Source organism: Pongo pygmaeus, chromosome 23 (genome assembly GCF_028885625.2).
Source record: "Pongo pygmaeus isolate AG05252 chromosome 23, NHGRI_mPonPyg2-v2.0_pri, whole genome shotgun sequence".
Taxonomy (NCBI): Eukaryota; Metazoa; Chordata; class Mammalia; order Primates; family Hominidae; genus Pongo; species Pongo pygmaeus.
Genome location: NC_085931.1, coordinates 52,708,738 through 52,732,616, shown reverse-complemented (window position 1 = coordinate 52,732,616; position 23,879 = coordinate 52,708,738). Strand labels below are relative to the sequence as shown.

Below are 23,879 nucleotides of genomic sequence, written 5' to 3'. Positions count from 1 at the left end.
GTTTCGTTCTGACAGGAAAGCTGAGAATTTGACCCTCCTTGCCTGGAAAGTTTACCTCTGTCCACCTCCACGTGAGGTGAGGGAGCAGGTCAAGTGCCTCTCGGAGCTGTTGAATCGCAGCAGCCCCAACCCCTAGGCCTTTCTCTGCCCTGCCAGCCCCAGGATGGCCTGACTGGTGTTCTCTGAGTACAGCTGAGGCACCCAGCTGACTCCTTGAATGCTGTTACAAGAACAAATCCTGTCCCGTCCCTCCCTCCCTCCCTGAGGTCATCAGCCTCCTTGCTGAAACAATCCCTTATCCAACTGGCTGAGAAACCAGCTTCCGGTAGACAAGGTAGTACAGTGTTTTTGGAGAGCCCACGCAGGCGTGTGAGTGTATCATTTTATTTCCTTATTCTATTTCAACAATGGAGTATATGGCTCCATATGAATAGCTTCAGCTGTCATCCATTTCCCCAACAATTATGCCCTTTGTCTCCAGGTCTCATTCTCTCTCCACTTCCGGGCCTTCAAGTCCTGAGGATCAGTTTCTGATGTGGGACAGGGATACAGCCACCCCTCCCAGGCAGCTGGCAGCAAAACATGAGAGGAAAACAGAAGAGAAGTGGGGCCAACCATGGGGGCATCACACTTCCAGAGCCCAAAACAGGCAAGAATGCTCAGGCAAGAACAGAGGTGCTCCTGAGAATAGTGGGATGGATTCTGAAATTGGGTCCTGAACACCTGGGCTAGGTAGTTGCTATTCAACAGGGAACTGTTGCATGGAAGGGGCAACGAGCAGAGCCAGGCAGGCAGCCAGAGGGGTGCGGAGGAAGCAAACTACCCTCACACACACCTCTGGACTGCAGTGTCTCTGGGTGCAGCCACCCACCAGAGGGCCTCTGACCACTGCCACAGCCACAAGCTTGCCTTTTTTTTTTTTTTGGAGACATAGTCTCACTCTGTCACACAGGCGCTGGAGTGTGCACTGGCACAATCTCGGCTGTCTGCTCACTGCAACCTCCACCTCCCGGGTTCAAGTGATTCTCCTGCCTCAGCCTCCCAAATAGCTTGGATTACAGGCGTGCACCACCATGCCCAGCTAATTTTTGTATTTTTAGTAGAGATGGGGTTTTACCATGTAGGCCAGGCTCGTCTCAGAACTCCTGACCTCAAGTGATCCACCCACCTTGGCTGGGATTACAGGTGTGAGCCACTGTGCCCGGCCCCCAAGCTTTCTTTTTTTTTTTTTTTGAGACGGAGTCTTGCTCTGTCACCCAGGCTGGAGTGCAGTGGCACGATCTTGGCTCACTGCAGCCTCTGCCTCCCAGGTTCTAGTGATTCTCCTGCCTCAGCCTCCTGGGTAGCTGGGATTACAGGCGCACGCTACCACACCCAGCTAATTTTTGTATTTTTTTAGTAGAGATGGGGTTTCACCATGTTGGCCAGGCTGGTCTTGAACTCCTGACCTCAGGTGATCTGCCCACCTTGGCCTCCCAAAGTGCTGGGATTACAGGCGTGAGCCACTGCACCCGCCATCCAAGCTTTCTTAAGAACATGGCAGTCACACAGACACACACAGTGTGTGTGTGTTGGGCTGAGGATCACTTGAACCAACTGTGCTTGGGCAACTGTCTCCAAAGCACTTGGGGGAAGGACTAGCTCCTTTCTGAGTTCGGTGATGTAGCTTTGGGGACAGGCAAATCTGAGGTCAAATCCTGATTGTATCACTAGCTCTGTGATTCTGGGCATGACTGAATGTCTCTGGCCTCAGTTTCGTTATTTGGAAAGGGAATAGGAATAACAGACACCAATACAACATTCACACCAAGCCAGGAGCTGTTTTTGTTGCTTTACATATATTAACTCATTTAAGTCCTTGCTACAACCCTAGGAGGCAGGTACAGGTTGAGTATCCCTTATCCAAAATTCTTGGGACCAGAAGTGTTTTGTATTTCAGATTTTTTTTCAAATTTTGTGATATTTGCCTATAATAATGAGATATGTTGGGGATGAGACCCAAGCCTAAACACAAAATTCATTTGTTTTATATACACTTTGTACACATAGCCAGAAGGTAATTTTTAATTTTTTTGAGATGGAGTCTTGCTCTTGTCGCCCTGGCTGGAGTGCAGTGGCGCAATCTTAACTGACTGCAACCTCCACCTCCCAAGTTCAAGCAGTTCTCCTGTCTCAACCTCCTGAGTAGCTGGGACCACAGGCATGCGCCACCACAGCCAACTAATTTTTGTAATTTTAGTAGAGACGGGGTTTCACCATGTTGGCCAGGCTGGTCTCGAACTCCTGACCTCAGATGATCCACCCACCTCGGCCTCCCAAAGTGCTAGGATTACAGACATGAGCCACGTGTCCGGCCACCTGAAGGTAACTTTATGCAGTGTTTTAAATAATTTTGTTCATGGGCCAGGCACAGTGGCTCATGCCTGTAATCCCAGCACTTGGGAGGCCAAGGCAGGCAGATCACCTGAGCTCAGGAGTTTGAGACAAGCCTGGGCAACATGGTGAAACCCTGTATCTACAAAAATTAGCCAGTCATGCTGGTGTGCACCTGTGGTCTCAGCTGCTCAGAAGGCTGAGGCGGGAGGATCCCTTGGGCCCAGGAGGTGAAGACTACAGTGAGCTGTTCACACCACTGCACTCCAGCCTGGGTGACAAAGCAAGACACTGTCTTAAAAAATAAATAAATAAAAAGAACGTAAAAAATATAATAATTTTATTCATGAAACAAAATTTTTTGTTTTTTTTCTGGGACAGAGTCATGTTTTGTCGCCCAGGGTGGAGTACAGTGGTGTGATCTTGGCTCACTGCCCTCCGCATCCCGGATTCAAGCGATTCTTGTGCCTCAGCCTCCCGAGTAGCTGGGACTACAGGCACATGCCACACCCAGCTAATTTTGGTATTTTTCATAGAGATGAGGTTTCACCATGTCGGCCAGGCTGGTCTCAAACTCCTGGCCTCAGGCGTGAGCCACCACACTTGGCCTATTCATGAAACAAAGTTTTGGCTACATTTTGACTGCAACTCATCACGTGAAGTCAAGTATGGAATTTTCCACCTGTAGCATCACATCAGCACTCAAAAAGTTTCAGATTTTGGAGCACTTTGGATTTCTAATTTTTGTATTAGGGATGCTCAGCCTGTACTACAAGTACCTTAACACTCCTAGCTGATGTGAGGATTAAATATAATGCATGTAGCCAGGCATGGTGGCTCATGCCTGTAATCCCAGCACTTTGGGAGGCCGAGGCGGGCAGATCGCAAGGTCAGGAGTTCGAGACCAGTCTGTCCAATATGGTGAAACCGTCTCTACTAAAAATACAAAAACAAAAAAAAGAAAAAAACCTGGGCGTGGTGGCAGGCACCTGTAGTCCCAGCTACTCGGGAGGCTGAGGCAGGAGAATCGCTTGAACCCGGGAGGCGGAGGTTGCAGTGAGCCAAGATCGTGCCACTGCACTCCAGCCTGGGCGACAGAGGAAGACTCCATCTCAAAAATAAATAAATAAATAAATATATATATGTAAAATGCATGTAATGTGCCTGATTTCTGTAGGAACTTAATAACAGGACACGGCATTGTTGTTGTCAACACTGTTAATTGACCCCTGCTTACTTTAGAAGACAAGACTGTAGTGCACCTAGGTCCTGAAGCATGATGCCACAGCTTCTTATGGCCTGGGAGAGCTTGCCCAGGCCAAAACAGGTCAGCCAAAGCCACACCTTGCAGAACATCACCCACCTCTTCATAAGAGAGGACACTGCTACTCCGGTACCGCATGAACTGGCCCAGGAAGAGAAGCCCCAAACACCCAGTGATTTGGCATCTCCTTCATCATAGATGCAACAAAGGATACAGCATGTCCTGCAGGGGTGGCTGGCCTGAGGAGGTGCTAGGGGGAAGGCCCTCCAAGGAGGCCTGCAGGGTCTGGGCCATGCTGTGGTCAGCCAGGTGTCCCATGCTCTGGAGCTGCAGGCAGAAGAGGGCAGGGAAGACAGGCCTCCTCAGTGCCCACTCCACACAGGCCCTAACTGCCTCCATCCTCTGTACTTCCCTCCTCCCATTCCTTGGCTACTGTGGCCAGAGCTCCCACCCTCCAAGAGAAGATGGTCTTGAGGGTCTAGCTTTACAGTGGCTACATGGCCTCCCCTTCCCACCCACCTGCTGGAAGAAGCCATGCAGGGCCTGGAGTGTGGTGTTCGAGAGGGTAGACAGGTCAGCCAAAGCCACACCTTGCAGAACATCACCCACCTCTTCATGAGAGAGGACACTGCTACTCCGGTACCGCATAAACTGGCCCAGGAAGAGAAGCCCCAAACACCCAGTGATTTGGCATCTCCTTCATCATAGACAAGTGCTGTGCCCCAACTTTAGGGGACACTGTCCTGAAGCCCACAGAACCTGCCTGCCTTCAAGGAGCTCAGAGTTAGTGGGCAGAGGTGGGACTGTGTCATGGGGAAGTGGGGTAAGTAAGGCAACCTGTGAGATCCTGAGAGAGCTGGCCCTCCTGACCCCTTTGGCCTTGGCTCCCTCCTCCCCAACCTTGCACTGAACACTCATGGCCAAAATGAACTATGTGTGGCTCCCCTGACATACCACCATGTGCTCTTGTACCTGTTGTTCGTACTTCACTACCTGGAATACCTTTCCTCCTCTCTGCCTGTTAATCTCTCAAGCTACAGCTAAAATGTTACCTTCACTGCTGAGAAGCAATTACTCTTTCCTCTTTGTTCCTACACCAACCACTGATGTACTACTTGTTGATCCACTTCGCTGTCATTCTTAGGCCTGCTGCTTTGTTATTTATTCAAGGGGCACTTACTGTGTGCCCCACAGTTAGCATCTCCTCTACTCTACCACTTGTAGCCTCCTATTTACATTACTAGTTTACTTGTCTGTCGTCCTCTTTAGACTGAGAGACCCTGAAGGCAGAGTATCTGGTTCATTGATACTTAGTTATCTAGCAGACCTGGCATGTGGTAGACAGGCCCTGGTCAACATGTCATGAGAGAAATAGGGGAAAGGGTGTCAGGGTCCCCTGGAGTGAGGAGATACGGGCATTCAGAGGAATTCTTTCAGCAAGTCTCTTGTAGGGCGAAGGCCTGCCGAGCCCTTCCATCTTCTTTGAGGATTAGGGTTACCTAAAGTAAGGAGACCCTGGCCTCTTCAGCACCACCCAGCTCATGACACTCCTCAGACCACAAGATATCCTTTCTGCACTTACCAGGGTCATGAGCCTCAAAATCTCAGGTCTGAGGAAGGAATTATCTCCAGCATCCAAGAGGGTAAACAGCAAAAACCGATTCCAAGGCTGGGAGGCCACGTGGAGAGCTTCAAGAAACACTGGGTTGTTAATGCTTCCAAGGCCTTGCCTTGGGACATTGCTCAAGAAGACCTTCTCCTATTGGCTTAAAAAGGGGCTACCCAGTTAGAGGCAGGGCACCAGACAAGCTGACCCAAGCAGGGTTCTTTCTTCCCTGGGCTTCTAATCCACTTATGTTGACTGGCTTGGTGAAACTATATACGCCATGATTGTGGAAGGCAGGCAGTAAGAAGGGCTCTGCCACTTAAGAGCATTGTGACCTTGGTTGGGCACATCATTTGACCTGTCTGAACCTTATTGATCCCATCTGTATAATGGGCATGACTGCCCTTGCAGTGCTGCTAAAAGAATTAAACAAAACAAGTATGAGTCACACAAGGGGAAGGAAGGCTGGAGCAGGAGGGTGGAAGGGTGTTGCCCCCTCTATCTCTCTCATGGGAACATCAGGTAATGTGGAGAGTTTCTACCGATGTCTGGGCTCCGGGCATCCAGGTAGTCAAGCAAGGCCTCCAGGCAGCCAACACAGGCCTGGGACAATAGAGGGTCCTTCTGCAGGAAAAAAAAAAAAAAAATCAGGTCAGGTTTTGCTACCATTGGTGTTTGGTGCCAACCAAGAAAAAACATTTGGTTTTCAGAGTTACTTGGATTTCAGAATTTCAGATTTGGGATTATAGTCCTGTAGATAATCAAGAAATGTTTGTTGGCTTCATCTCTCACCCTCATACAGAGCACAGTGCTTATACTGTGTGATTTACCTACATTCAAGAGAGTGCTTTGGGCTAGGCACAGTGGCTCACGCCTGTAATCCCAGCACTTTGGGAGGCAAAGGCGCCTGGATCACCTGAGGTCGGGAGTTTGAGACCAGCTTGGTCAACATGGTGAAACCCCATCTCTACTAAAAATACAAAAATTAGCCGGGTGTGGTGGTGCACACCTGTAGTCCCAGCTACTGAGGAGGCTGAGGCAGGAGAATCGCGTGAACCCGGGAGGTGGAGGTTGCGGTGAGCTGAGATTGTACCACTTGCACTCCAGCCTGAGTGACAGAGTGAAACTCCATTGTGGTGGCTCACGCCTGTAATCCCAGCACTTTGGGAGGCCGAGCGGGTGGATCACGAGGTCAGGAGTTCAAGACCAGCCTGGCCAAGATGGTGAAACCCCGTATCTACTAAAAATACAAAAAATTAGCTGGGCGTGGTGGTGGGCGCCTGTAATCCCAGCTACTTGGGAGGCTAAGGCAGATAATTGCTTGAACCCGGGAGCAGAATGAGCCACGATCATGCCACTGCACTCCAGCCTGGGCGACAGAGCAAGACTCCATCTAAAAAAAAAAAAAAAAAAAAAACAAAGAGTGCTTTGTTTCAGAAAAGAAGATGGACTCTGGGCCACACTAAAAGATTTATAGATTACAGACCCTGGAAGAGCTTCACAGTTTACTTAAGCCAGTGGGTTTCAACCCTTTTTTTTTTTAAAGCAACAAGACCTTTCATCAAAATTGTATGCTCTAATAAGCACATGAAAATATTTATCATTAGTCATTAGGGAAATGCAAATTAAAACTACTATGAGGTACCCCTGTACATCTACCAATAGCTAAAGTTAAAAAGACTGACAACACCAAGTGTTGAGGAGAATGTGGAGCAGCTGGCACTCATACATTGCTGGTGGGAAGGTAAAATGGTGCAGCCACTTTGGGAAACAATTTGATGGCTTCTTATAAATTTAAACACATATTTATCACCCCCATAACCACCCTTATCACTCCAGTGCCCACAGCCCTTCTTCAGAGCCCTCTGCTGCCACTGACCTGCCCCTTCACCCCATGTGACCCAGCATGGTGGACCCTGGACACTCTCTATTCTTATTTCAACTAACACTTTCCTCCACCGTGCTTCCTGGGGGAATAGAGGCTGTTCTCATGTCAGCCTTTTATTTTGCAGATGGAGAACATAAAGATTAGTAAAAAGTGACTTGCTAAACATCTTCAGAGTCAGAGGCTGGGCAGGGGCTTTGACACAGATTCCTGTGACTCTAGATACTATACCTTCCACTGCACTGCACTGGGCCACCCAACTGCTGAAGATGCTGCATAGCTGATCAGCACTCAGTTTGTAGTGCTGGTGCCATCAGGCTGCTTTGGCCCAGAGGTGTCAAGGAGGACCAGCACCCAGAGCCCTAGCTTAGGCTTCACTGTCATTTTTCTCCCTTGACACCAGTTTTTAAAAGTATAGTTTTATCAAGATATAATTCACAAACCATAATACTCATCCTTTAAAGGATATAATTCAGTAGTTTTTATTATATCCACAGAGTTGCACAGCAATGTAATTCCAGAATATTTTCATCACCCCTAAAAAGAAACCCCATACTCAGCAGTCACTCTTCATTCCCCCATCTCTCCACTCAGCCCTAGGCAACTACTAATCTACTTTCTGTCTCCATGAATTTGCCTTTTCCAGACACTTCTCATAAGCAGAATCATGATATGTGCTCTTTTGTATCTGACTTCTTTCACTTAATGTTCTCAAGGTTCATCCATGTTGTAGCATGTGTCAGTACTTCATTCCTTTGTATGGTCAAATAGTATTTCATTGTATGGATATACAATTTGTCCATTCATCAGTTGATGGACATTGGGGTTGTTTCCACTTTTTCATCATTATGAATAGTGCTGCTATGGACATTCAGATACAAGGTTTTGTGTGGACATTCTCCACCTCCTGTCAACACTTGCTATTACCTGTGTTCTTATTTTAGCCACCTTCATGGGTATGAGGGTGGCCTAGCTGTCATCTGCATGTACAGCCTCTTGTTCACCAGTTGCCTTACCTCCAGGCACTCTCCTTGCCCCCATCTTCCCCACTGTGACTGAGAGGGAACTTGCTTTTTTTCTTTTGAGGCAGGTCTCACTCTGTCACCCAGGCTGGAGCTCAGTGGCATGACGACAGCTCACTTTGGCTTCAACCTCCTGGGCTTAGGTGATCCTCCCATCTCAGCCTCCTGAGTAGATGGAACTACAGGCATGTGCCACCACGTCCAGCTAATTTTTTGTATTTTTTATAGAGATAGGGTTGTGCCGTGTTGCCCAGGCTGGTCTGGAACTCATAGACTCAAGCAATCCACCCACCTTGGCCTCCCTGAGTGCTAGGATTACAAGCGTGAGCCATAGTACCCAGCCCGAGAGAGACCTTTCAAACACACAGTCTGATAGATGTCCTTCCACAGTTCGCACAGTGATTCTTAGCCTAGCATATGAGGCATGGCTCAGTTTGGCTCTGCCCAGCTTTTTGTCTCATTTTCTACTTCATCACACCCCACGCCCCAGCATGCACTTTCAGAATATGTGATTTTATACATGCTGTTGTCCTGCTGGAATGCCCTTCCCTCTGCCTAGACACCCTTCAAGGCTGAGTTCAAATGTCACCTTCTCCGTGAAGCCTCCTCTGACTTCCCACACAGGGGGCATTTTTGCCTAAAAGTTTTCAGACCAGGCGTGGTGGCTAACGCCTGTAATCCCAGCACTTCAGGGCTGAGGTGGGCGGATCACAAGGTCAGGAGTTCGAGAACAACCTAGCCAATATGGTGAAACCCTGTCTCCACTAAAAATACAAAATTAGCCAGCAATGGTGGCGGGCACCTGTAGTCCCAGCTGCTCAGGAGGCTGAGGCAGGAGAATCTCTTGAACCCAGGAGGCAGAGGTTGTAGTGAGCCGAGATCGCGCCATTGCACTCCAGCCTGGGTGACAGCGTGAGACTCTGTCTCAGAAAAAAAAAGAAAAAAAGAAGTTTTCAGTTCTGTGGAAGAAGACAATGTAAACCACTATCATATAATAAAATATGATAATGTGATACTCAATTCACAGCTGAATGAACCATTCTGGGAGCTCAAGGGAGAGGGACTTCCTCTATTGCTGGGTTACTGTGGAATAAATATTTGCTGAATGTATGAATCATTGAACAAATGAATGAACAAATGAATAAAAAGCTAGTTTTAAGACCGGGTGTGGTGGCTCACACCTGTAATCCCAGAACTTTGAGATGCCGAGGCAGGCGGATCACTTGAGGCCAGGAGTTTTGAGACCAACCTGGCCAACATGGCGAAACCCTGTCTCTACTAAACATACAAAAAATTAGCCAGGTGTGATGGCAGGTGCCTGTAATCCCAGCTACTCGGTAGGCTAAGGCACAAGAACCTCTTGAAACTGGAGGCAGAGGTTGCAGTGAGCCGAGATCACGCCACTGCACTCCAGCCTGGACAACAGAATGAGAGTCTGTCTCAAAAAACAAAACAAAAAAACAAACAAACTAGTTTTAAACAACAAACTGGTTGAAGGGAATGAAGGAGGCTTAGCTATAGCCATGAGGTCCTGGACAGTGACAGAGGGGACATTGTGGCTGAACAAAGAAGGCCAGGAAATTTCTCGGGAGTGTGACAGTGAGAGAAAAGAGGAAAAGCCTACTTGGTCCTGTTCACTAGGCAATTATAGGGCAGTCACTGTAAGGCTAAGACAAGCTCCTCAGCAATACCCTCCTATAAGCAGGGTAGGCCCAGCACCTTCTACAGGGGAAGTCATGAGCTTCTCAGGTTGGGTTCCCCTTCCCAGGGACTGTTGAGGACAGAGAGTCAAAAACTACCAGAGAGACAAATACAGGATTCCACTTACATGAGGTCCCTACAGTAGTCAAATTCATAGAGATAGCAAGTAAAATGGTAGATGCCAGGGGCTGGGGGAGGGGACTGGGGAATTGTTTAATGGGTAGAGTTTCAGTTTGGGAAGATGAAAAGATCTAGAGATGGATGATGGTGAAAGTTGCACAACAATGTGAATGTACTTAATGCCACTGACCCATATACTTAAAATGATTAAAATACTAAATTTTATGTTATATATAGTTTACTACAATTAAAACAAGGCCAGGTGCAGTGACTCACACCTGTAATCCTAGCACTTTGTGAGGCCAAAGCCAGAGGATTGCTTGAGCCCAGGAGGTCAAGACCAGCCTGGGCAACATAGTGAGATATCATCTCTACTGAAGTATTTTATTTTATTATTTATTTATTTATTTATTGAGATGGAGTCTTGCTCTGTCACCCAGGCTGGAGTGCACTGGCATGATCTTGGCTCACTGCAACCTCCACCTCCCGGGTTCAAGTGATTCTCCTGCCTTGGCCTCCCAAGTAGCTGGGATTACAGGTGCGCGCCACCACGCCCGGCTAATTTTTTTGTATTTTTAGTGGAGATGGAGTTTCACCATGTTGGCCAGGCTGGCCTCAAATTCCTGACAAGTGATCCGCCCGTCTCAGCCTCCCAAAGTGCTGAGATTACAGGCATGAGCCACCGTGCCTGGCCTTACTACCAATACAAAAGTATTTTAAAATTAGCTGGGCATGGTGGTGTACACCCGTAGTCCCAGCTATTCAGGAGGTTGAGATGGGAGGATCACTTAAGCTCAGCAGGTTAAGGTGGCAGTGAGCCATGATCATGCCACTGCACTCTAGCTCGGGCGACAGCAAGACCCTATCTCAAAAATAAAAATAAACAGTTGCCAGAGGCAGAGTTGAGTGTCACAGGCCAGGGAGACACCTAGGCTCTTGGGCATGAGAGGCGAATGGTGAAAGTGCTATACAATACTTCACTGGTGGCTGGGCACGTTGGCTCACACCTGTAATCCCAGCACTTTGGGAGGCCGAGGTGGGCAGATCACCTGAAGTCGGGAGTTTGAGACCAGCCTGGCCAACATGGTGAAACCGTCTCTACTAAAAATACAAAAATTAGCCAGGCGTGGTGGCACACACCTGTAATCCCAACTACTCAGGAAGCTGAGGCAGAAGAATCGCTTAAACCCAGGAGGTGGAGGTTGCAGTGAGCTGGGATCATACCACTGCACTGCAGCCTGGGTGACAGAGCAAGACTGTCTCAAAAAAAAAAAAAAAAAAAAAAAAAAACCACAAACCTCACTGGCACCCCACCCTAGTGTTTAGGCTATTGGTTTGAAGAAGGCTTTCTCATCACTCAAGGCCCAGTTCAAATGCTACCTCTCCTGTGCAGCCTTCCAATACAGGTTGAGGCTGGGCACGCCTGTAATCCCAGCACTTTGGGATGCCGAGGCGGGTGGATCACTTGAGGTCACGAGTTCGAGACCAGCCTGGCCAACATGGTGAAACCTCATGTCTACTAAAAATACAAAATTAGCCAGGCATTGTGGTGCATACCTGTAGTCCCAGGTACATGGGAGGCTGAGGCAGGAGAATCACTTAACTCAGGAGGCAGAGGTTGCAGTGAGCTGGGATTGCACCACTGCACTCCAGCCTGGGCGACAAAGCGAGACTCCATCTCAAAAACAAACAAACAAATACTGGTTGAGTATCTGTAATTAAAAATCTGAAATCTGAAATATTCCAAAATCCAAAACTTTTGAGCACCAACATGATGCTCAAAGCAGATGTTTATTGGGCATTTCGGATTTTGGACTTTTGTATTAGGAATGCTCTACTGCTAATAGGTCATTTTGGTATTAGATGTAGCTATTTGTGTTTCTTATAATCTGTGAGTGCCTAAATGGCTGAGATCATGTAATGTTAATTTCTGTGGTTTTCATCCATTCAACAAACATTCCCAGATGCCAATTTTGTGCCAAGCTCTGTGCTGGGTATTGGGAAATCATTCCCCCCACACCTCCTGTTCTGAATCTTAAAACAGGAACATCAGCGCTTTTAGAAACATTAGGGAGAAAGCATTTCCCTAACTGGCCCTCCTCACCCAAGGAAGGTTTTATCTAGCAGGCAAGACACTAGCTTAAGATCTACTGTGCCATCAGGGCAGGATTAAGGTATTAGAGATTATGCTCCCATGAACTTAAACTCTTAAGATCCTGGCCAGCTGGCTAAGTGTCCATAATGCAAACACAGTTTTTCCCGCCTGTGGTTCCTGGTCTGGCAAAAAGGAGGGTGTTTTAAAAAGCTCATTTTGGACAGATATGATTAAGCAAGTATAATAAAATGTTATTAGTAGAATCTAGGTGTTGGGTGTATGAATGTTCACTGTAAAATTCTCTCATTGCTGTATGTTTGAAAACTGCAGGAAAAAAAGCCCATTCTGTTCCAGAGTCCCAGCCAATATTCTACTATGATGTTTACCAGCAATAAAGCTGATGTTTTGGTTCTCATCTGATTCCTGAATTATAAATTAGCTTTAAACCCACAAGGGGAAGGACACACAAAGATTAACCAGACTCAGACTCTGCCCTTGAGTATATCACAGCCTGGCTAAAGGAAGAGTGATATGAAAATGGAAACTTGAAACAGAGAGCTAAGTGCTATAATAGGATAGATGTTTGATTCCTAAAGAGCACAGAGCCTCGTGCATGGATGTGCCACAGGACAAGACTCAGCAACCGCTAACTCAGCATAGGGCCCACTCCTGGGACATCTTCCTGGGGCCCCCAGTATCCTTCATAGGCCATGACATTGGGTCAGGGCTCGGGATATGATGGCTACATAAACACTGATCTACAAGTGTCTCCTAAGCCATAAAACACAAATCCCTTGGAGGTAGACATGCTTTTGCTTGCCCTAGATCCCCTCCTTCTTCTGGTAGCAGTTTTCCCGTGGGGAACCATCCCTGTCTTGGGTTCAGTCCACCTGGGCTATGGAGAGCTGACCACATGCCGTGGCCTCCAGGAGAGGGCACTGACGCAAGCCAGGCCAATCAGGGCATCCCACGCCCCAGCCATGGTGACTGGTATATTACCCAAGCCAGCCTAATGAGACTCAATTCTGGGAACTATAAGGAAAGAGGAATCTTTTTTCCCTAGAGGATATAGGCTAGGAGCTACTGCTGGTCATCCTACTATCTCATAGAAATAAAGCTGACAGTGAGGAATATAAAGCCAACAGATGGAAAGAGTCTGATGACCTTGTCTGAGCTTCTGGGATCCAGCTGTGCCTGAAGCCAGTATTGACCCCAGGACTTCTCAGTTATAAGCCAAATTGAGTTTTGTTTCTGTCACTGTAGCTTTAAAAGTTTCACCCAGGCAGAGAATTGGTGGCTTATGCCTGTAATCCTAGCACTTTTGGAGGCCAAGGTAAGAGGATCACTTGAGGCCAGGAGTTCGAGACCAGCCTGGGAATATAGCAAGACCCCATCTGTATTTAAAAAATAACAACAGGCCGGGTGTGGTGGCTCATTCCTGTAATCCCAGCACTTTGAGAGGCTGAGGCGGGTGGATCACCTGAGGTCAGGAGTTCGAGACCAGCCTGACCAATATGAGGAAACCCCGTCTCTACTAAAAATACAAAAATTAGCCAGGCATGGTGGCATGCACCTGTAATCCCAGCTACTCGGGAGGCTGAGACAGGAGAATCACTTGGACCTGGGAGGCGGAGGTTGCAGTGAGCCAAGATTGCACCATTGCACTCCAGCCTAGGCAACAAGAGCGAAACTCTGTCTCAAAAATAAATAAATAAATAGGCCGGGCGCGGTGGCTCACACCTGTAATCCCAGCACTTTGGGAGGCCGAGGTGGGAGGATCATGAAGTCAGGAGATCAAGACCATCCTGGCTAACACAGTGAAACCCTGGCTCTACTAAAAATACAAAAAATTAGCCGGGCGTGGTGGCGGGTGCCTGTAGTCCCAGCTACTCGGGAGGCTGAGGCAGGAGAATGGCGTGAACCCGGGAGGCAGAGTTCGCAGTGACTCGAGATCACGCCACTGCACGCCAGCCTGGGCAACAGAGCTAGACTCCATCTAAAAAAATAATAAAAATAAATAAATAAATAAAATAAAAATGCCGGGCGCGGTGGCTCACGCCTGTAATCCCAGCACTTTTGGAGGTGGAGGCAGGCGGATCAAGAGGTCAAGAGATTGAGACCATCCTGGCCAACATGGTGAAACCCCGTCTCTACTAAAAATACGAAAATTAGCCAGGCGTGGTGGCAGGCACCTGTAGTCCCAGCTACCTGGGAGGCTAAGGCAGGAGAATTGCTTGAACCTGGGAGGTGGAGGTTGCAGTGAGCCAAGATCGCACCACTGCACTCCAGCCTGGACAACAAGAGCGAAACTCTGTCTCAAAAAATAAATAAATAAATAAATAAATAAAATAAAATAAAATAAAAATAATAGAAATAATTTTTTTTAAAAAGTCTTACTCAATCCACCCTCCAAGCCATGGTAGGAATATCAGGCTCTTGACAGGCAGCCACCCCTTCCTGCTATTGTCCTGGGAGAAGCAAGCCCCACTCAGCAAGGTCCTTACCTGCACCAAGAGGTTCTGCAGCCCAATGACCAGGGACCGGACTTGTGATGTTCGCAGTGGAGCTAGGACAGTATCCTCGGTGGCTGGCAGTGGCTGGGCCCCTGAGGGCACCAGGGCTACCAGGGCAGAGGAAAAGCTTTGTCGCAGGGCTGTCCGCAGGAAGCATACGATGGCAGCTGGAAGCAGGAGATTCCTTACACTCAGTTCCTATCTCCTTCCCACCTCCCACCCAGCTCTGTCACAGGATGGGAGACAATGAAGATGAGACAATTATGGAGTGACCATAGGCTGGTCAGGGTACTGGTCTTATCTGAAAACCTAGGGAAAAAGCTTTTCTTCTGCTGGAGACTTGTGGACCCATACCTGAGAGTAGTGCAGCCTTTTTCTTTGGAAAGCTGAGAGCCTTCAATACTTGGTCCATTTCCACAGAGAGTGTCTGGTGAACCTGGCAGAGCACAGGGTAAAGGGCTAACCCCCATGTTCTGGAAGCCTGGGTAGAAAATAACCTGCCTGAAAATCTCTTCTATCACCTCCCCCCACATATCCACTGCATCAAAAGGGGACGGAGGAGGCCACACAGAGTCCTCCAAGCTGCACCAGCCCTGGCTTCAGGAGCATGAGGAGAATCAAGTCTGAACCTGGAGAACTCTTTTTCTTCCAAATCTCCCCCATCCTCACTGGCCTCCTCCATCAGACAGCCTTCTCTGGCATCATCTGTGGTTCAGTCTCTCTGGCTCTGTTCACTATACACCTAACTCAGAAGATCTGGAGTCAGACAGGCCAAATCAAAATCCTGGCTCTCAGGTCAGGTACAGTGGCTTACACCTGTAATCCCAGCACTTTGGGTGGCTGAGGTGAGAGGATTCATTGAGCCCAGGAGTTCGAGACCAGCCTGGACAACATGGCGAAACCCCATCTCTAGAAGAAAATACAAAAACATTAGCTGGGCATGGTAGCATGTGTCTGTAGTTCTTGCTACTCAGGAGGCTGAGGTGAGATAATCACTTAAGCCGGGAGGCCAAGGCTGCAGTGAGCTGGGATACTGCCACTGCACTCCAGCCTGGACGACAGATTCCATTTCTTTAAAAAATAAAATAAAATCCTGGCTTTGCTACCTGTCGGCTGTATGGCCTTGGGCAAGTTACTGCACCTCTCTCAGCATGCCTTACTTTCTCATCTATGAAATTAAGACAAGCCGGGCACAGTGGCTCATGCCTGTAATCCCAGCACTTCGGGATGCCAAGGTAGGCAGATCACCTGAGGTCAGGAGTTCAAGACCAGCCTGACCAACTTGGAGAAACCCCGCCTCTATTAAAAATACAAAATTAGCTGGGTGTGGTGGCGGATGCCTGTAATCCCAGCTACTAGGGAGGCTGAGGCAGGAGAATTGCTTGAACCCAGGAGGCAGAGGTTGTGGTGAGCCGAGATCGCACCATTGCACTCCAGCCTGGGCAACTAGAGCAAAACTTTGTCAGAAAAAATAAAATAACAGGGAACTCTGTGTATGTGTGTCGGGGGTGGTGGGGGGGTGTTATATGGGAACTCTCTATACTACCTGCACCATTTTTCTATAAATCTAAAACTGTCCTAAAAATGAAGTCTATTAATAATAAACAAAACAGACAAAAAAAGGTATGGCGATGTGAAGGAGCACAGCTGACTGGGAGAAGCACAAATGCCTGGCCAGAGGACAGGGAAGGTGGGTGGGAATGGCAGAAAGTAAGGCTGCAGAGGGCCAGGCCTAGAGGAGGACAAAAAGGCTGCTGAAGAAGCTTGGGCAGAAAGGGTGTGAGGACAGACTGTGGCTGCAATGAGAGGACATGCAGAGGAGGGAAGAGGCGGGTGGCCAGGAGATTGTAACTAGGTCACATTAGTGGGGAGGACGAATGATCAGGCCTGAGTTAGGGCACTGGAGGTAGCTAGGAGCAGGTAATTGCCTAGGTGTGAGCTGAGGGCCAGGACAGAGCCAAGGACAAAACGCAAGTTTTCTCCTAGGCAGGTGACTGCAGACAGCTGGATGAGCCCAGCAGCCTCACACGGAAAATTAGGAAAGGTTTCTGTCCTAAACCAACCACAGGCAACAACCTGCAGGATTTGCCAGAGCATAGATTTGTCACAGCTTGTTGCCCCTCTAAATGCCACAGTTTAAAACTCATGTCACTTCTGTGTGCCCATCACTAGATTGGCACAGTATTGGGCACAGTGTGAGGATACCACAGAGGCTAGCAGATGGTTTCCATGAGAAGTAGCCCACAGAGGAGCTCACGCAGGGCACTGTGATGACAAGGCCCTACAAGAGGGAGGGGCTGAGGGGAAGGAGGTGCTCTGTGGATAAGTCCACTGCTCTTCTCTTCCCTGCATCACCTTCTCGAACAGTAATAATGACAGTTAACCATGTGTGGCATTCCACAGCTTGCCATGCTGCACTTCAAGGTCGCAGGCTGGCTTCTGCCTCCCCGTCTGGTCTGTTCTGCTCCATTCATTCCTCACCTTCTCATCACACAGAGCACCTCACCACTCCCCAAATATACAGAGCATGTCCTGAATTTGTGCAGCTTCATGCCTTTGCTTATATTGTTCTCTCCACCTGGAATGCCTTTCCCCACTATCTTTGCTGAGTACAATCTTATCCTTAAAGACTACAAGTTCCCTAAGGGTAGGACACGTGCTATATTCATTTTTTATTCCTCTGTGCCAAGAATAGAGCCTGGAGTGTAGGTAAACCTTATGTGTTAAGTGGATTAATATAAAACAACCTCACAACAATCCTGAGATGTTTTCCCCATTTTGTAGGTAAGGATACTGAGCTCAGAAAGGGTAAATACCTTGCTGAGGTCACACAGCTAATAAGCCCCCAGAGCTGGGACCAGAACTCAAGATCTTCAGCACTCATTTGAGTGCCACCCCATGCCTCAAAGCCACAGGAGTTAAAGACTAACCTGCAAACTGCCATTGTGCTGCTGGGCAGAGAAGGAGGCAGTGAGCAGCCAGGCAGAGCAGAGGAGTGCAGTCCTGGGAGAATCTGCCTTTGCCAAGGTGAGGGCCAGCATCTTCTCCAGAAGCTCCATCAGGCCTGTGCTGCTCAGGAGCACTGCAGCAGCTGCAGGGGGTGGGCAAGGCAGGGCCCACAGGAGTTACAGAGGAGCTTCAGCTAAGTGCCACCATGGTGCTTAGCACCTGATGGGGGCTTCACAAACAGAGGATCATTCTGAGGCTCTAAGGGTCCCAGCTTCATAACAGAAGCTCAGGTTATTAGAGCCAGAAAGGACCTTATGACCACCAGCCACAAACACAACCCTATTTGTTTTTTTAAGATGAAAAAGTTGAGGTAGAGAGGACCACAGACTGCCCAGCACTCTTCACTGTCCCAGCCCGGGCCCCTGCACCTCTTTTCTGACTGCTGGGTGTGGTCTGATGAAGGCTCCAATACAGGAAGTTGAAGGAGGGCTGCAGGATGTCCACGTCAGTGGGGCTGCACGTCCCACACAGCTTGCTTACTGCAAGAGATGAGAGTCCCCAGGCAGCCTGTCGCAAAACACTCACACTTGTCACAGGTGGTAGCCTGCGACTGGCTATTTCAGATGTTAGTCTTGGGGAGCAAGCACAAACTAAGTATCCCTGATATTACAACCGATGGAAAGAAACACAGTGACAAACCTTAAGGCACATTCACACCCTCCATCTAGACAAACATCAGGCAAGCAGCCTGCAGCTGCACATCACAGAAAGACTTTAGGATTTCAAAGGGATCCATCCTTTGAACATCGTCACCACCTTCCCAAGGGAACTTTAACGGTCGAATGAAGTGCAGTTCCCTGCACTTGCCACATCCCCTCTCTCACATCACTTCATTTAGCTAACTCCTCTAGTCCCCGTCAGCAATCAAGATTCAGCTCAGGCCTGCGCGTGGCTTACGCCTGTAATCCCAACACTTTGGGAGGCAGAGGCAGGCAGATTGCTTGAGCCCAGGAGTTCAAGACCAACCTGGGCAATGTGGTGAGACCCCGTCTCTCCACAAAAAAATACAAAAAATTAGCTGGGCATGGTGGCACACACTGGTAGTCCCAGCTACTCGGGAGGCTGAGGTGGAAGGATCACCTGAGTCCGAGAGGTAAAGGCTGCAGTGAGCAGTTATCATGCTATTATACTTCAACCTGGGTGACAGAGTGAGACCCTGTCTCAAAAAAAAAAAAAAAATGATTCAGCTCAAAGTTCATCTCCCCCTTGAAGCCTTCCTTAACCTCTCAAGGCAAGATTAGATGCTGCTTCTGCATTCTCCCAGGCCTCATCAGTGCAACATTACACTGTAGATATCTATAGAACATATCCCTTTACTCTTGGGAACTCCCACTTCCCATCTCCCTATCCTCATCCTAATATGAAACCTACCTACAGCTCCATTCACTTTTTGGCAGCCACATCACACCCTGACTTCTGTGCTCACCCAGACAAGCAGGTCTCAGCTCCCTCCCACACCAGTACCTCCACCCCGAACCACAGTCCTCTACTCTCTGCTCTCATATAGAAGTGCTCAAGGATTATATGTAAAAGTCCTATTACATTTCATGTGTGGGTTTCAGCCTGTTACTCCCTGTCAGAGGCTCTTTTGAAGGCTGAGTTTGTCACACACAGATCTCCCTCCTAGCTTAGCGTCAGCCTTGATTTCACAGACAGGCTGGTGATGACTGGCACGAGGCTGAGGCCATCTGCAATGTGTCTCCATTGGCCTTTTTTTGAATCTGACACTGATGTTCTCATGAGGTGGACTGGGCTCCAGGCAGGGAAGATGCCCCATCTTCACCTGTGGCTAGAGGACCTGCGGGGTCCACAGACACTGAAGACATGTCATTTTTCCTATTCATTTCAACCTTCCCTCAGCAAATCTTCCTGCAGGTGCTGCCTATGAAGTGATGGCAGCATTATGAGTTGAGAAACTGAGGTTTGGGGTGTGGGTAAGAAAAAAGCCTGGAGAACTGTGAACTGGATCATCAGATCTGAGTCAATTGTAGGATGAGGTGGAGAGCTGACCTTGTGCCAGGAAAAAAGGAATCTGCATGGATAGCATCTGTTGAAGGCCTACTGTGTGTCAAGCACTGTGTGACATTCTCTATCTAACTAGATAAGTATTCCTTATCTTAACAACTAGATAAGTATTCCCTATCTTAACCCTAGGTTAGGAAAGTACTACTACTTCACCTATGAGGAAACTAAGACTCACAGAGACTAGATGATTGCTAGTGACTAAGCTGAGACTCAAACCCAGGCCTTCCTGACTCTAGAGCTTGTGCCTGTCATACAGATTTGTTTGTCTTAGAGACGAGGTCTCAATCCATTGCTCAGGCTGGGTGCAGTGGTGAGATCATAGCTCACTGCAGCCTTGACATCCTGGGCTCAAGCAGTCCTCCCGCCTCGGCCTTTCCAAGTAGCTGGGACTATATATAGGTCTGCATCACCATGCACAGCTAATTATTCGTATTTTTTTTTTTGTAGAGACAGGGTTTCACCATGTTGCCAAGGCTGGTCTTGAACTCCTGAGCTCAAACGACATGCTGCCTCAGCCTCCCAAAGTGCTAAGATTATAGGCGTGAGCCACTAGGCCTGACCATTTGTAGAGGCAGGATCTTGCTATGTTGCCCGGGCTGGTCTTGGACTCCTGGCTTCAGACAATCCTCCTGCCTCAAACACCCAAAGTGCTGGGATTACAGGCATGAGCACCCCCCTGGCCTCATAATACTGATTTTTTGCAGAGGTAGGGTGTCTCCCAAACATTCCCAGAGAACAAGCAGAGAAAGCCCTGAGCGGTCCTTTAGCAAGAAAACCGTAGGGACAAACTGACCTACTAGCTTCTTCCAAAGGGATGAAAGAGTAGAAGAAAGAACACCAGCCTACTTAGTGAGCACCCACTGCACGTCCAGCCCTGGGCCCTTGGGTGCTATCTCAAGCAGCCAGGGCACCTTGGTGAAGGAGCTTCATGGCCACGCTGTCCAGTTCTTGCTCTGACACATTCCTGAGCTGCATCAGGGAGAGGAGGCTCAGCAGCAATGGTAGGTTCCCCGAGGCTGTGAAGAACAAGGAGGACTGGGCAGGAAGCCTGATGCTCAGATCACCTGAAGGTCAGACACCCTGCCCTGCATTAATGGACCTTAATAACAGGTTCAAAGTTTTTTGTTTCCTAAGGGGTGAGGTGTTTTGTTGGGATTTACTCCTATTTCTTCATTCAGAACAGGCGTAACTGATATACTAAGTGCCAGACATAGGTTGGTACCAGGAATTATTCATTATTTCATTTAATCCCACTAAATAATTATTCATTAATCCCACTAAATAATTATTCATTATTTCATTTAATCCCACTAAAAAAAATGTGAAGCATGGATTGTTATACCTATTTTGCACTTACAAAATTGAGGCTCAGAGAGGCTGAGTGACTTCTCCAAGGGCCCACAGCCAGAAAGTGGCAGGACGCTGTGGTCTGAATGTTTGTGTTCCTCCAAAATTCATGTTGAAATCTTAACCCCCAATGTAATAGTATTAAGAAGTGAGGCCTTTGGTAGATGACTGAATCATGAGGGTAGAATCTTCATGAATGGGATGAGTGGCCTTTTGAAAGAAATTGCGAGGAGCTCCCTCCCTCACCCCTTCTGCCATGTGAGGATACAGTAAGAAGACAAGCCATCATGCTGGCACATGCCTATAACCCCAGCTACTCAGGAGTCTGAGGTTGGGGGATTGCTTGAGCCTAGGAGGTCAAGGCTGTGGGGGGCAGGGGAGAAGGAGGAAGAAAGGACGAGGAGAAGGAAGGAAGGAGGAGGAGGGAGGGGAGAAGGGGGAGAAGGAGGAGAAGGAGGGGAAGGAGGAGGAAAAGAGGAAGAAGAACAAGAGGAGAAGAAGAAAAGAAGGAGAAAGAAGGATGGATGGATGGAAGGAAGGAAGGAATGAAGGAAGGAAGGAGGGACGGAAGGAAAGAAGACAGCCATTTATGAACCAGGAAGTGGGCCTTCACCAGACACTGAATCTTTCAGTACCTTGATTTTGGATTTCCCAGCCCCCAAAACTGGGAGAAATAAATTCCTATTGTTTATAAGTCACCCACTCTATGGCCCAAATAGACCCAAGTCTGAATCCAATGCCCATGGCCTTCCCACTATGTTTCCACTAAATCTTAAGGTTCTTAACCAGTATTATCAGCTAAACATGGCTTGTCCTTCCCTGAAAAGAAATAACTCATCTCCTCTTGACACCTTTAAATCTACTTCCAAACCCTCAGTCCTCTGTCAGGTAGCCACAGATTGCCTCTCACTTTGCTTACAAATATAATTTTAGGCTGAGTGTGGTAGCTCACACCTGTAATCCAGGCACTTTGGGACGCTGAGGCAGGCGGATCACTTGAGGTCAGGAGTTCGAGACCAGCCTGGCCAATATAGTGAAACCCCACCTCTACTAAAAATACAAAAAATTAGCCGGGCGCGGTGGTGTGTGCCTGTAATTCCAGCTACTAGGGAGGCTGAGGCAGAAGAATCACTTGAACCCGGGAGGTGAAGGTTGCAGTGAGCCGAGATCACGCCACTGCACTCCAGCCTGAATGACAGAGTGAGACTCTGTCTCAAAAAAAAAAAATTATTTTTAAAATTCAGTTTCTCTAAAAACAGAAAAAAACTAAGCCGGGCGCAGTGGCTCACTTTGGGAGGCTGAGGTGGGTGGATCACTGGAGCTCAGGGGTTTGAGACCACCCTGGGCAACATGGTGAAACTCCGTCTCTCCTGAAAATACAAAAAAATTAGCTGAGTGTGGTGGCACACACCTGTAAGTCCCAGCTACTTGGGAGGCTGAGGCACAAGAATTGCTTGAACCTGGAAAGTGGAGGTTGCAGTGAGGAGAGATCTTGCCACTGCACTCCAGCGTGGGTGACAGAGTGAGACTGTCTCAAAAATAAAATAATAATAAAATAAAATACATAAAATATAAAATAAATAAATACAATAAAATAAACCAATCCCAATTTTCAGTGTCTCCATACTGTACCAAACATCAAGCTTCCTTGACTCCAGTGAGTACCATTCCAGATTTGGAAACTATTCCCCCGGATCTCACTGGGAGCTTCCAACACATCACAGATCCACCTCCCTCCCCGGCCCCTGCAGACTGCTGCTGCCTCCATCCTCCTCCAGATTTCTCACTTTCTTCTTCCCATGGAGGGCTGCCATGCTTGTGACAAACAACACTGAGCACATGCTGCACAGGGTGGGGATATGCACGCACACATCAAACACATCTACTCATGTTAAACACACACACAGCAAACCAAGCATGTTGTATGCCCACTCTGCAGTGAGAGAAAGGAGGTGAAGTTTAGCTTGATGCCACAATGGCATGACTTTCTTTTTCAGATAAAACTCTGATTCTCTCTCCTGGAGCAGACCTAACAAGGGTAGAGATGCCCATTCTCGACTGGCTTTCAGGTCAAAGTGTGCCCACAGTACCTGCAGACTGACCTCCTGATGGGGATGTCCCATGCTCCACTAGCAGACGCTGCAGGATCAGCAGGAAGTGGCCTCGGATAAGACCGCCCACTTGGATATCCTCATTCCTCCTCAGGAAGGTCCTCAGGCTAATCAGTACCTTGTGAGCTGTGTCTACTGGGCTGGAATAGATGAGGTCCTGAGCAGGAGAGAAGCCAGAGATCAGAGGGTACTGCAGTTGGGGAAAAGTGACAATGAGGAATAGAGGGGCAGGAAAAGGGCCCATAATTATGATGTCACAAAAACTGGGTAATCTGTCACTTACTCAGCACCTATTATGTATCAAAGGCTCTTCTAGGTGCACTGACACCTCAAAACTATCCCTTAGAATAGGTCCATCCTAGGCCGTGCATGGTGGCTCACGCATGTAATCCCAGCACTTTGGGAGGCCGAGGCAGGCGGATCACGAGGTCAGGAGATCGAGACCATCCTGGCTAACACGGTGAAACCCTGTCTTTACTAAAAATACAAAAAATTAGCTGGGCATGGTGGCAAACGCCTGTAGTACCAGCTACTCCGGAGGCTGAGACAAGAGAATGGCAGGAACCCGGGAGGTGGAGCTTGCAGTGAGCCAAGATCGCACTACTTCACTCTAGCCTGGGTGACAGAGCGAAACTCTGTCTCAAAAAAAAAAAAAAAGAATAGGTCCATCCTATTAAATCCATCCTAAACAGGAGAAAACAGGCTCAGAGAGATTACATGACTTACTAAAGGTAATATAAGCCAGTGGCACAGACAGAATTTGAATGCAAGTCTAACTCCAAGCCCAAAGCTCTATTTTCCAGGATGC

The 23,879-nt window shown here is 48.2% G+C and overlaps 1 protein-coding gene across 1 annotated transcript in view; it reads right to left on the bottom strand.

Moving 5' to 3' along the window:
- Nucleotides 1-321: 321 nt before the first annotated feature.
- Nucleotides 322-23,879, bottom strand: part of MEI1 (meiotic double-stranded break formation protein 1) — a 98,142-nt gene continuing 74,584 nt past the window's right edge. The window contains exons 21-31 of the mRNA XM_054469945.2: nt 23,063-23,228; nt 20,525-20,629; nt 17,957-18,067; nt 17,510-17,670; nt 14,934-15,015; nt 14,571-14,746; nt 5,786-5,867; nt 5,220-5,326; nt 4,157-4,288; nt 3,852-3,964; nt 322-569 (exon numbers count right to left, since the gene is read on the bottom strand). Coding sequence (XP_054325920.1) covers nt 524-569; nt 3,852-3,964; nt 4,157-4,288; nt 5,220-5,326; nt 5,786-5,867; nt 14,571-14,746; nt 14,934-15,015; nt 17,510-17,670; nt 17,957-18,067; nt 20,525-20,629; nt 23,063-23,228 — 1,281 coding nt within the window. The 3' untranslated portion in view covers nt 322-523. The remainder of the gene's footprint in view (nt 570-3,851; nt 3,965-4,156; nt 4,289-5,219; nt 5,327-5,785; nt 5,868-14,570; nt 14,747-14,933; nt 15,016-17,509; nt 17,671-17,956; nt 18,068-20,524; nt 20,630-23,062; nt 23,229-23,879) is intronic.